Raw genomic sequence first — 13,914 nt, 5'->3', positions numbered from 1 at the left:
TACGAAAGAATTTAACGATAAAAATAATTGTATGCAAGGTTCAAATAATTTCGAAAGTTTGTAAAGCAAACAGAAAAAAGAAGAATAAATTCCATGCGCGATTATAACTTTATTTTAAACTTTTTAGTTGTTTCTCAATCTCATAGCCCAAGTGCCCGAGAAGACAAACCCAACGAACCCAAACTCGATAAGCTTCCACTATTTCGTTTAGGAGTTCCTATGGCCAGCTCCTGGCCACCTCTTGACTTCATCATCAGGATCCTGGACATCATCTAGCACCAAAGTGCTTGAAAAGACAAATCTAACGAACCTAAACTAGATGCAATTCCGCCGTTTCATTTAGAAGTTCCTATGGCCACCTCCAGACTCCATCCAGCTCAATGATACCATAATATTGCATTGTCATCGTACTTACATAAGTATACCAAATTTCAGCTCAATTGGTTGAGGAGAACTGGTTTTAAATTTAGTTGCAAGATTTATCCCATACTACTAACAAGCGAAGTGCTTGTAAAAATGGTACGCATATCTTTTTTGCGACTAGTTTTCTTAGAGTATTATACCATTTTGGAATCTTGGATAGTTGCGTCAACTTTATAATAAACTTGCCGCAGTAGTGTTCATACTGTTTTTTTACAAAAGGACGAGTCAAAGTGGAGTTAAAGTAAAAATCGTTTAAAATTTTAAGGTAACATCATATTTTGATTAACTTTTGTGTAAAAACTGCAAGGATTCTGGGGGTTTTAAGAATTGGAGTGGACAGCAGCACTACTTAAGTTGCCAATACAAACAAAAAAACAGAAGTATTTGAAAAATTGTAGTCGTGGTAATGTAAAATATCATAAGGGGTGTCAATTTTCGACGAATTTCATAATTTATTGTGTAACTTAAAAAATAATTGAGATAGATTTTTTTTCTTATTTTTCCTGAAGTAGTCATGACTATGTCCATCCTGCGGCGCCGGCTTATCCTTGAATTTTGGGACACGTTGTATATACCTACAAGTAAAGCTTTAAAATAAAATACGTTTCATCTTTGTCCGCCGTGGGGCATTTTCTCATAGTAAAGTTCCCAATGTCCTTTAGAAAAAAAATCAAAAAACGGGAGTCAAGTGTCGGTATGAAAGTGCCTCGCTAGGTAAAGTCACTAACGCCCTTATTCACAAACGATGCTTGCTTAAGTGAAGCAGTAAATCGAACGCACAGCATTGAATAAAGTTCTGTGATCTGGTTCGTGTGTCAACCTGTACGTCCAGACGCGCTTGTGAGAACTCATAGTAATGTTTGTAAATATGGGCGTAAAAAGCTAAGGAAAAAAGATTGTAAAATTTGGAAACAGTGGCGGATTTACCAGCAGGCTGAGTACTACTGAGTAGGCTGAAGCCTAGAGCTGCAAATTTTAAGGGGCGACAGATTTAGATCATTAAAAAATTTGGTAATCGGCACAACAATTATTATTACTCGTTCGTCACTGTCTAGGTATATTGTTCAAAACTATGCTCACCTTATAAGCTTTTGCTGAGGGTCTGGTTTCCAAAGACGCCAGAAACTGTGTCAGAGTGACGACCATAATTTCCTTGCTCCTATTCATCAGTGTCAGTGAACAGTTGGCCAGCGTCAAGTTTAGTTTGTGTTCTGAAACAATTAGTTCGTTATTAATGGGAAACGCCCTGAACGCAACGTTGAGTTATCAGAGACTCATCAAATTCTTCTTCTTAGTCGGGCACTCTCTCTCGATCAAAGTAGCCTGATCTACCAGTCTCTCCATCGAGTTCTCCTTTCTAGAGACGTGACCAAAGAACTTCAGGCAGGAGAGGCTCATCAAATATACAGTGTGTCCGGGCTTGTAGTGATCAAACTTTAAGGGCGTAATCTATGGACAATTTTATCGATGAAAATACTTAAAATTTGGGGCCTGACCCATTTCTCGAAAAATTACATCGATTTAAGTTTTTAATTTTTAGTTTACACCTCTACTTTAAAAAACAAGTGAAAGCGTGGGTAGCTTAACATTAATAGGCAAATATTTTATATCATGCGATAGCCAATAAAATTATCTATTAGTAGAAGAAGAAAGCAGACACAAGTTTCATACATTTTATGGGAGTAAGAATGGATTTAATTAGAAAAATACATTACTTTTTTCACTTCTTTTTCAGTTATGTTCCAACACAAGAAAAACCAGGTCGTTAAGGTATGTTTTATTTGCATTGTATTATTAGTATTTGAGCTATTCTACAAAACGAATGTAAATTTATTAGTCTACGTCTATTAGTTTCGACGTAAATGTTGAACAGAGATACCCCTTCCCAGCGGTTTCCATAGTAATCGGAATAGGTTGTGTGATTCTTTCAGGCAGTGTATTTTCGCATGTCGCGTGCGCTATGGAAACCGCTGGGAAGGGGTATCTTTGTTCAACAATTACGTCGAAACTAATAGACGTAGACTAATAAATTTACATTCGTTTTGTAGAATAGCTCAAATACTAATAATACAATGCAAATAAAACATACCTTAACGACCTGGTTTTTCTTGTGTTGGAACATAACTGAAAAAGAAGTGAAAAAAGTAATGTATTTTTCTAATTAAATCCATTCTTACTCCCATAAAATGTATGAAACTTGTGTCTGCTTTCTTCTTCTACTAATAGATAATTTTATTGGCTATCGCATGATATAAAATATTTGCCTATTAATGTTAAGCTACCTACGCTTTCACTTGTTTTTTAAAGAAGAGGTGTAAACTAAAAATTAAAAACTTAAATCGATGTAATTTTTCGAGAAATGGGTCAGGCCCCAAATTTGAAGTATTTTCATCGATAAAATTGTCCATAGATTACGCCTTTAAAGTTTGATCACTACATGCCCGGACACACTGTATAACATATTATTTAATGTAAAGTCTGTTCGCCGAGAGTTGATAAATATTATGAAATGTCTTGCAATAGCGACTGTCGCTTAATTATCGCATTCTGTATGGCGGGCGTCGTTTGTCACATCGCGCACTGAGTACCATGGTACGAGCCACGCAGCTGTCGTCAAGCGCCCCGGCCGGCGGGCCGCAATGTGTGAAATGGAATAGATTTATTTTACATACGACCGAAATGAATGGTATGACAGTGGGTAGGGCTTTGCCCAACATTGGGATACATTATTAGCCACTTGATGATAATGAAATACTTTTTATCCAACACATGGACGCCACGTGTTTGATCCGTATCCCCACGTATGCCCTAACCGGAATAATTCCCGTAAAAAGAGATAATAATGATAATCTACCAACTTTTTCATTATATCGACAAAAATAATTAGCGGGCCGCAATTTATAATGAGTTTAGAACCTCTGATATTTAATTTTTTTTATCAACTCTCGGCGAACAGACTTTACCTACATAGAAAAAGAAGGTAATATCTAGATCACCAATGGCAAAGATCGCGGTAGGTAGCTGGATAGTGACAGCGCAGGATCAGTTTTTGTAGAAATCTTGAGGGGGGAGGCTTTTGTCTAGCGGTGCCCCTCTTTTTGCTAAAACGAACGAACTCACCGATGCACTGCTTGGATGAGTCCTTGCTCGGAGCCCCCTCGACGTAGCCGATGAGCTCACACACGCGCGCTCGCTCATTACTAGACAGCTGTCCCCAAGGACTACGGCAGCGCCCGTGCTTGACACACAGCTCAACTCGTGAGCGAGGCTGCTCGGGCTCCTATAAAGGACTGGTCGGCTTCCACCAGTCATATTCCCTGTCTTATAGAGGACACTCACCAATGCACTGCTTGGAGGAGTCCTTGCTCGGAGCGCCTTCTACGTAGCCGATGAGCTCACACACGCGCGCTCGCTCATTACTAGACAGCTGTCCCCAAGGACACACAGCTTCACGCGCGAGGTAGGCTACTCGCTCCGGTTAAAGATTTCTTCGGCTTCTACCAGTTATGCTCGCTGTCTACAGAGGAGACTCACCAATACACTGCTTGGAGGAGTCCTTGCTCGGAGCGCCTTCTACGTAGCCAATGAGCTCACACACGCGCGCTCGCTCATTACTAGACAGCTGTCCCCAAGGACACACAGCTTCACGCGCGAGGTAGGCTACTCGCTCCGATTAAAGTTTTATTCGGCTTCTACCAGTTATGCTCGCTATCTACAGAGGAGACTCACCAATGCACTGCTTGGAGGAGTCCTTACTTGGAGCGCCTTCTACGTAGCCGATGAGCTCACACACGCGCGCTCGCTCATTACTAGACAGCTGTCCCCAAGGACTGCAGCAGCGACCGCGCTTGACAAACAGTTCCACGCGCGATCGAGGCTGCAGGGTCTCTGTTGAAGGACTGGTCGGCTTCTACCAGTCATATTCCCTGTCTTATAGAGGTCACTCACCGATGCACTGCTTGGAGGAGTCCTTGCTCGGAGCACCTTCTACGTAGCCAATGAGCTCACACACACGGGTGCCCTCTCAGACGCATAACATTTTTCATCATAATTTAGTTTGGCATAACAGTATTGGCATAAAGTTTTTTCGCATAAACTTTGATTGGCATAGTTTTCTAAATGCATAATGGTTTCTTAGGCATAATAATAACTTTCTCTAATTTTCAATCCCATAATTTTAAAAATCATAAATGTAAATAACATAATTATTATATTCCTAAAGTTTGTTTTGAATAAAATACGATAAACATAATTTAATTATTTATAACATTTAAAGTCTATAAAAGCAACCAACATTGAAGAGTAATTCATTATGTATTTGTGACGTTGCGATTGCGAACGATCCTCCTTCCACCTTTATACGAGTAGGTACTCTTTCGGCGTATTTTGTAAAAACTAAATTATCTGTGTCATTGTCATTTTTGTTCCTAATTTTGACCTGTCTCTTAGAAAACTTAAGCTCCTGAAAATACATTGTTTGATCTCGAATCCCTCTTATCTTTTATTATGCACATATTATACAGTCCACATTTCTTTTACAACATTAAGCTTGCCTGATCTGGAATTATGTAGATCCCGACTGGCCGTGGTCTCTTCCACGTGGTACTAGTCTGCCCTATACTAGAGTGTAATTTAAAAGCCGGAGGCGCGGAGGGAGTGCGGTCCTCGCTCGCTGTAACATATGGCATGCCGGGTATATGTTACGCCAGAGCGGAAGGACCGCACTTCCCGCAGCGCCGGAGATAAGGCAATCCTAATGCTTGCTTGCATGCATGCTTGCTGCTTGCTTGCATGCTTGCTGCTTGCTTGCATGCTTGCTGCTTGATTGCATGCTTGCTTGCATGCTTGCTTGCTGCTTGCTTGCATGCTTGCTTGCTGCTTGCTTGCATGCTTGCTGCTTCCTTGCATGCTTGCTGCTTGCTTGCATGCTTGTTTGCATGCTTGGTTGTCTATTTATATTTGTTAACTTATATTTTATATGAATAACATTTTTATATTTCATATTTGTTAACATTATGGTATTTTGTATTATGAATGGTAATATTTATGGCATTGGTTTAGATGCCAATAAATGTTATGCCTAGAAATCGTTATTAAAAAAAAGAGAATACAGAAAAAATATATACTAAAATATTATTATAATAAAAGTGGTTATGGCAAAAAAAATTATGCCTTATGATTTATTCGCTGGGTGCGAAGTACTAGGTGGGGGGGACATAATCTATCGCAGCGCTCATGGTGGTCAAAAGTAGAAATAATGTAAGCTCTGCCATCAGATGTATCTGTCAATGGCAAAGCGATTCTACATAATACATTTTAATATCATTAATTAATCGCATGAAAAGGGTCCTACTGGGAACTTAAATAAAAGAGTGGACTGTATTTCGATAGGGCTGTTTTAATATCCGTTTACAATTTGGAAATAACTAAACTATACAACGTGGTAGTACAAAAATGAGTCACAGTAGTTGTTGTGCACAGATGTTTGCCTTATGATGAGAGCGTGAATTATTGAACTCTGCCCTTGTTTTGTTCTTAATTCTTCTACATCTCGGACTTGTCCAGCCAATACCAACAACTTTCCTTTAAATACGGTTTGTGGTTGGAATTTGATATTGTAACTCTCACAAACCCGGTCTTCAAAACGATACTCATTTCGATCTGAAAACGATATTTAATTTATTACTAGCGATACAGAAACATTTAAATATATTTACTGTTATATAATGAAACCGTTAAAGTAGCTTTTTCTTTTTGTTTTACTGTAAAACTACAACTATAAATGAAGTAAACAAACCCTGACACAATCAAAATTAAACACACTTTTTGGACTTACCTCATTTGATTTGAATGACCAAAATGATTTCAAAACCTTTTTTCCACCCAAATCGTGGTATCACAACAATTTATTAGTTGAAAATATTTGTTATTTTTTCATTTCGATATTTTTTCACAAATATACGACCTAAATGTCAATGTGACAGAACCCACAAAGTTGTGGACGCTAGTTGGCGCTGTAATCGTGCACGGAGCCAATACTGTATGAACGTTATGCGAAATGATGAGTATGCCAAAAAACTTTATGCACTCTTAAATTATGACAATATTTTTTATGCAACCGAATATGGACCCCACACACACGCGCCCGTTCATTGCTAGACAGCTGTCCCCACGGGTTACGGCAGCGCCCGCACTTAACACACAGCTCCACGCGCGACCGAGTCTGTTCAGACTTCGGCTCAGAATCAGATGAAGAACTGGTCGACTACCAGTCGTAATCCCTGTCTTATAGGATTGTAGACCCTGTATTATAGACCCGGCCTTAAAGAGGCCACTCACCGATGCACTGCTTGGAGGAGTCCTTACTTGGAGCGCCCTCGACATAGCGCCCGCGCTTAACACAGCTCCATGCGCTAGTGAGTCTGCTTCGACACCAATGAAGGTTGACTTCCACCAGTTATATTCCCTGTCTTATAGAGGACACTCACCGATGCACTGCTTGGAGGAGTCCTTGCTTGGAGCACCTTCTACGTAGCCAATGAGTTCACACACGCGCGCCCGTTCATTACTAGACAGCTGTCCCCAAGGACTGCGGCAGCGCCCGCGCTTGACAAACAGCTCCACGCGCGAGCGAGTCTGCTTCGACTCCAATGAAGGTTGGCTTCCACCAGTTATATTCCCTGTCTTATAGAGGACACTCACCGATGCACTGCTTGGAGGAGTCCTTGCTCGGAGCGCCCGTGACGTAGCCAATGAGTTCACATACAGCTCCACGCCCGAGGAAGGCTGCTTGGACTCCAATGAAGGTCGGCTTCCGTCAGTTATATTCTCTGTCTTATAGAGGACACTCACCGATGCACTGCTTGGAGGAGTCCTTGCTCGGAGCGCCTTCTACGTAGCCAATGAGTTCACATACAGCTCCACGCCCGAGGAAGGCTGCTTGGACTCCAATGAAGGTCGGCTTCCGTCAGTTATATTCCCTGTCTTATAGAGGACACTCACCGATGCACTGCTTGGAGGAGTCCTTGCTCGGAGCACCCTCGACGTAACCAATGAGTTCACACACGCGCGCTCGCTCATTACTCGACAGCTGTCCCCAAGGACTACGACATCTTCCACGCTTGACACACAGCTCAACTCGGGAGTGAGGCTTCTCGGGCTCCGGTTCGGTTTCTGATGATGGACTGGTTGGCTTCCACCAGTCGTACTCGCTTTCTACGACTTCGATTGTCTCTGGCTCTTGGGATAGCAGCTGTTGGATATACAACACATGTAAGTAAAAGAAACACAAGGTAGGTAGACAATAAGTGGTGTGATATTTTTTTATCCATGCTCTCAAAATAACGATAAACGTTTTCTTTCACAAAGTAACTGCCTTTGAACAGTCTAGTCTACTGACTGCCAACAATTTTAGCAATTTTGCAGAAAAAGTCGACTGACTTTTTCTGCAAAATTGCTAAAATTTTTCAGCGTCTATTTTTTGTAAACGCAACACATAAGTATTAAAAGATCTCACCTCAAACTTAGCGTGCTCCCTGGCTATAACCACAGAGATGATCGGCAGACTGTCCTCGCACTTCTGAAGGTCCAGCTTCAGCTCTGTATCATTGGGGCTCCTCAAGGTACTCTTGTAGGTCTTCTTGTATACGTTGTAGTTTTCTCTGTGCTTTTTGATGGCAGCCCAGGAGTAGGGCCTGACTCGTTGTTCTACGACAACGTTGTAGGCGTATTTCCACCATTTCTTCACATCTTTGTATAATGGTACTCCAGGGTGGAAGTGGCGGTATTTCCTGCAATGTTGGTAAAAATCAAAGTTTACTATTTCGTTACACGTTTGCCTTAACTGACAACCCCGTTATCGATTTTGGAGCTACTTAAATTGAGCACAGCTCAATCAGAATTTTCTTCTTCTCGATGATCAGCCGATCATCAATCTAAAGAAGCCCCTTGATCTCAAGCTGTCTTACTATAGTCTTACTGTCGGCCATTTGGAGTAGTGGACAGTGGTTCAAAACGGACTACTATTCCGGAGGTAGCGGGTTCGATTCCCGCACAGTACAAACATTTGTGTGCATGAACTTATTTGTTTGTGTTGGACTGGGTGTTTTCTATGTATAATAAGTATGTATTTACAAAAAAAAAGTATTTAAGTATGTTTATATCCGTTGTCTAGTACCCATAGTACAAGCTTTGCTTAGTTTGGAACTAGAAGCGCAGTGTAAAATGTCCAAGGATATTTATTTATTTATTTATAGCCTAGCCTTACCTGTTGAGTTTGATCCTAGCGAAAGAAGCCAGCAGGTTGTCGACGGACAGGAACTGGCGGCGCGACAGCTGCAGCGCACTGTCCTGCAATACGGCATCCAGCAGCAGACGTGGCACCCTCGCTTCGCCGGAGCGGTTGATGAGCACCTTCACCTTGCATGTTACTGGCTTCAGCACTGCAAGAGAAAAAGGACAATGAAAGTTCTATCATCATCAGGTTCGGCTAGATAGACCTGAAGTTCATATATTTTTCTAATTTACCACCTAAAATACCCACGGAAATAGAAATCTACACTTAACTATGTCGTAAAATACAATTCTGAACTCATAAAAAGAGGATAAGTTGCTAGAAAGCAATATTTTCCGAATAGCGATCGCCAAAATTCTGCCGATCCAAATGTTCTTCCGCTTAAAATGAAGTTTTGTAACAGTTTTGTGGAGACCATAGGAATATTCCGCCTCTAAAGGTTCATGTATCCAAATTGCGAGGCTTCATACTCGCGGTGCATCAAACGAGCGAACAGCATTCCCATCACTTGATCCTATAGAATCTAAACTATTCTCTACAACTTACAGAACTCGAAGTCTTCATGGTGCATAGAGAACTTGTCCAGGCCTGTCAGCATGTAGTGCTTCCAGTTGTAATACTGCATAGGTGTGATATGCGCGGTTTCATTGTCGTCCAGCGCAGTCGCCGTCGGATTCCAATAGAGAGATAGCGACTCCACGCGCATCATCTGGTACACCGTGGTTGCATCCACTGGGGTTACTGATGGCTTCCATTTGCTGAGGATATTCAGGTGAATCAGTTACATAACTACCAAAAATAGCAAATCAAACTTCATGATCCTAAAACTCATAAAACTCATTTATTTTTGTAAATAGGCTTTTAAAAAGCACTTTTACACGTCCCAGTATTAACCCTACCACTGGCCCATTGATTGCCTCGGGACAATAAATGGGCCAGTACTGAGAAGAGAAGAGCTAAAGTGTTCTGACTTACCTGTTAGTAGTCTCAATGGACAAGCTCTGGAGACAAAGTCCACAGGCCAAAGGCCCATCCTTGGAGCTGATCGAATCCTCGTACCTCACATGGACATTCCTGACATAAATCTGTAAGTTATTCACGATCGCCGTGAATAGATTCTCGAAGAAATTCTGCGGTCCCTTTAAGATCTCGCTTTCTGCTTCTAAGTCCTGGAGGATCTTCCTCTTGGCTGCCCTCGTAAGGCGCTTCTCTCTTTCTGGGTCGAAGTAGCTGTTGGAGATGGCTGGCCCGACGAGGACCAGTACATCTTCGATGTGGACCACCACCGGCTGGGTGTAGAGACCGGACCATGGTATTTGCAGGTTGATCCGTCCAATAGTTCCGATCTTCACATCGATTGGGAGGTCGAGTTCATACTGCAGGAAAATGTACAGTACATTTATTTAGATCCGTATATTGAGCTTACCTAATACCTACTTTTTAATAGCTTTATCGAACGCTTTGATAAGTAATTTATTAGAAATTACAATGCGCACAGATACGAGGTAAATTCCTCGCCAATTTAGTGCTACTTAATTCATATAGGTAACCCATCAACACACGATTAAAACAGTAACTTCTAAAGTTCTAAGCTAGCTTGCTTAACCCTAAATCAAATCTGCCCACTTGTGATTTAAGATTATTACTTATTATTAGAAGAACGCCTGGGCAGTACACCCAGTTACATAGTTGTAGGTAAATGACGCCCGTATTCACAAACACAACTATGTTGGTCTCACAGTGCGCGTGGACACACGGGGTGACACTCGAACCAATCACAGTCTCTATTCAAACTGTGCGTTCGATTTGCTGCTTCACAAGCATGTATCGTTTGTGAATACGGGCGTGAGATAGCACTAAAATGAAAGACAACTTACCAAGGCTTCAGGCTTGAGCTTGAGGTCGGTAAGGTTGACATTCCCGGAGAAGATGCCGACGTTGAGGTTCTCCGTGTCCAGGTCCTGCACGTACTTGCCCAGCAGCCGGTTGAGGATGCCGGCCACCGCGCCCTCGAACATGCTGCCGAGAGGTTAGCTCACGGGGCTGGAGGCAAGAGGAGAATAAATGAGGGCGCCATGCACACAACAGCACATCAGGCTACCCATTTTTGTTGCAAACTCGCCCTTATTGCAACTGCACAAGAACCCACAGTGGTAACGTTGACGTGCCGTCGTCTGTACATAAATAAGGTCTTTTCGCTTACAATGGCTAAGATAGTGATGCCAACTGGTGACGGCTGAAGTGTTAAGCTTTGACTAAACCAACGCGAACAGCCCGCGTGCACGGTATCGATGGCCATCCTACTGATTTGTACTGACTGCCATCGCCATCGCGTAGAGTAAGGGCCTATTACTCGGCAGTGGCGTCAGCTGTTAAGTATTAAAACAATAGCTCATTGCATTATATCTTTCGAGAACACTACCGATTCAGATCAGTAGTTACCAAATGACGCCAAGCATTCAGATAGTTTCGTTTAGTGTTACGCTTGGTGAGAAATGAAGTGCTAACCGCAGTACAATAGGATTATTCTCAACTCTCTTTCTAACTGCTGCAACTCCTGTGCAAACAGGAACTATAGTTTCATCACCAATATAAACTAGCAGTGAAGGCCAAGTTTTAAGTGACACGTGGGTGGGAAGTGAATTGGTCTGACAGCAAAGAACAATGAGAACAAAGACCAAGTTATTGATGATAAGCAGGCGTAGGTAGGTATTGGTAAAACTCTTTTGCAGACATAATATCAATCATTGTATACCAAACAGCGAGAGAAAACCTTAAACCTGTCAACGTAAGGTAAGTGCCCCCTACTTCGGTATATTAAGGCTCTTACGACTTTAACATTTTATTTAAAAATAACCAAGCATGATATCAGTATGAAAGCTTTTGTATGCTAAACTTTGGTCTTTTGACAGTAAGTTAATACATACTTTATAGTTATATAGTTTGAACTTTTTTTTATATTAATTGTTCTGCGGACCTCTTGTTTGGATCCTGTTTCGTGACAAAATTTTGCTCTGTTTCTAAGTTCGTGAACTCATGTCCCCTATTTCGGGATAAGGTTTTATGCATACAGTTAGGATATTTTAATAATGATTAAGGGTTTAATAAATTTAAAAACGATAATAAAAATGTAGAATAAAATAATTATGTGAAATTGACGATATTACTTACCTGAAATATTCATAAGATGTGAGTGAGTCTAGTATAATATTTTGATCTGTTAATTCTAACAATATGTGAATGAAAATATTTATATAACCATTAGAAATGTAGGGGGGGGGGGGAACTTAACCCCCACCCCCCCCCCTCCTTCGTACCCAAAAAAATTTGATTTGTAACCCCCCCCCCCCTTGCTTATTATTTGAGCTAGAAAAAAAACTTATGCCCCCCCCCCTTCTCCCCATAATCCCACCCCTGGAGCTGTTTCAAGTGAGGGTAGCCCCCCCCCCTGAAAATAACCCCAGATACGCCAATGACTAATAATAAAAAGTAAGTAATTAATTAATTTCTTAGGTAGGTAAGTATTAAAAACTAAAAAATATGTCGATATCTTTGATGGTGTGTGTCATAAAAGTACCTAACACCATACATTTATATATCACGAACTTGGAAAAAAGTAACATTAATACGGTTCCTTGTTTCGTGATACTGATTATTCAAAATTCCCCAAGTAAAATTCATGGATTATTGTCAAAATGTGTCAATTAACTATTATCTATCCCATATACAATACAAATAAACAAAGATAAATAAAACAAATCGAAATAAAACCAAAATTATGCTGGTACTACTTATGCTAATTCATCTTAAAATTGGTCATATATGTGAACTTCAAACTCGTGTCATATAAATTCTAGTGAACGAAACATATACCGAATCTAGGTCATGAGAAACTTAAATAAATGCATTATTTGTTTCATAACTTACATTTATATTATTATAAATAATTATTTAAAAACCAAGCATCAAAATGTTATCCATAATATCCTTGAATCGGTAGTGTCACGAAATAGGGGACACCCGAAAAATAATATGTACGCTATTTCGTGAGTCAATTAATCGCAATTTTAAAGGAATTCTACGTTTTCATATAACTTTTTTCTAAGCCAAATCAATTGTCAAGGAACACATGAAACCACTATTACAAGTTTTATTTAAATGGACGTTCCTTCGCCTTTTTATAAGCTTAAGAAGTTGGAGCGCTAACCTTACGGTGAGAGCAACCTTTGCAAGCCGCACGGCTGTTTTTGGCTCTCTGAGAGTTTGAAGCTTCATATTGCTCTCATTATTGGCGCCACAATGTTGGTACTTGGTTTTTTAGATAGCTTAAATAATAGAGTTTTTGTAGTAATGAAGAATTTTTATAAATAATATTCCATTTGCTTATTATTTGAGCTAGAAAAAAAACTTACGAACTTACGTACTATCACGAACTAGTAGCCGTTTACCTTAATCCGTCTGTCTGTCGATGACTCATGCCAGCTAAGAATACTTAAGAGGGATTCGAAATATTCTTCTAACTTAATGAAATCAATTTGGAACTTTACAACGTAATTACATAAAGCTGATGTTGTCATCATAATACTTACTGCGTCGAAGTATTGGAAACTCAATATACAGTCATAAGTATAGAAGTAAGTACCTATATCTCGTTATTAATTCTGAAGTCAGTGTCCATGAAACTTCAAAGCGGATCGTGTAATGTGTTGTCATGACTCAGAATATTAAAGTGTATTCATAGGCAAGTTACGAAAGCGTGGATTTATTACAAAAGCAATCTCTTAAATGAGATATGAAAATTATACAAACATACCCTAGTGCTCCTTACAAAATCAATATTGAGTCAAGCCCTGCTGGGCTGGGGAGGCTACGTGGGCGTATGGACACAAGACAATAACATTGGAATCGTCAAAAACAACGCGATCGTTTACAAACACTGGTGATAAGTGTTCGGGTAAACGTTATATTAAATTGATATCAGCTTATCGGTGATAGCGATACGTACACGCGTAATTTGAAGACAGACCGATCGAACGATTGAAATGATTGGTTCGTGACAAGGCTTTCCAAGGTCGCCATGGAAGTCGCTTCGGAAGCGACACGCAAGTTCCAGAATATCTGTACCCACAATATAGTACAGCACCAGTTTTGTTCAAGGGAAACTTATTTCATTACGCTGTAGCGCGGCGGATTAGTGA

At 40.5% G+C, this 13,914-nt stretch overlaps 1 protein-coding gene across 1 annotated transcript in view; it reads right to left on the bottom strand.

Annotated features, from left to right (window-relative positions):
• LOC135075960 (intermembrane lipid transfer protein VPS13A-like) overlaps window positions 1–13,646 on the bottom strand; it is a 101,254-nt gene extending 87,608 nt beyond the window's left edge. Inside the window, exons 1-8 of the mRNA XM_063970407.1 lie at window positions 13,530–13,646; window positions 10,594–10,759; window positions 9,692–10,092; window positions 9,263–9,474; window positions 8,690–8,864; window positions 7,940–8,213; window positions 7,426–7,675; window positions 1,504–1,634 (exon numbers count right to left, since the gene is read on the bottom strand). Coding sequence (XP_063826477.1) covers window positions 1,504–1,634; window positions 7,426–7,675; window positions 7,940–8,213; window positions 8,690–8,864; window positions 9,263–9,474; window positions 9,692–10,092; window positions 10,594–10,734 — 1,584 coding nt within the window. The 5' untranslated portion in view covers window positions 10,735–10,759; window positions 13,530–13,646. The remainder of the gene's footprint in view (window positions 1–1,503; window positions 1,635–7,425; window positions 7,676–7,939; window positions 8,214–8,689; window positions 8,865–9,262; window positions 9,475–9,691; window positions 10,093–10,593; window positions 10,760–13,529) is intronic.
• Window positions 13,647–13,914: the final 268 nt, after the last annotated feature.

This window comes from Ostrinia nubilalis, chromosome 11 (genome assembly GCF_963855985.1).
Source record: "Ostrinia nubilalis chromosome 11, ilOstNubi1.1, whole genome shotgun sequence".
Lineage (NCBI taxonomy): Eukaryota > Metazoa > Arthropoda > Insecta > Lepidoptera > Crambidae > Ostrinia > Ostrinia nubilalis.
The sequence above is the reverse complement of the archived record's forward strand: the minus strand, read 5'-3'. Positions and strand labels throughout refer to the sequence as shown.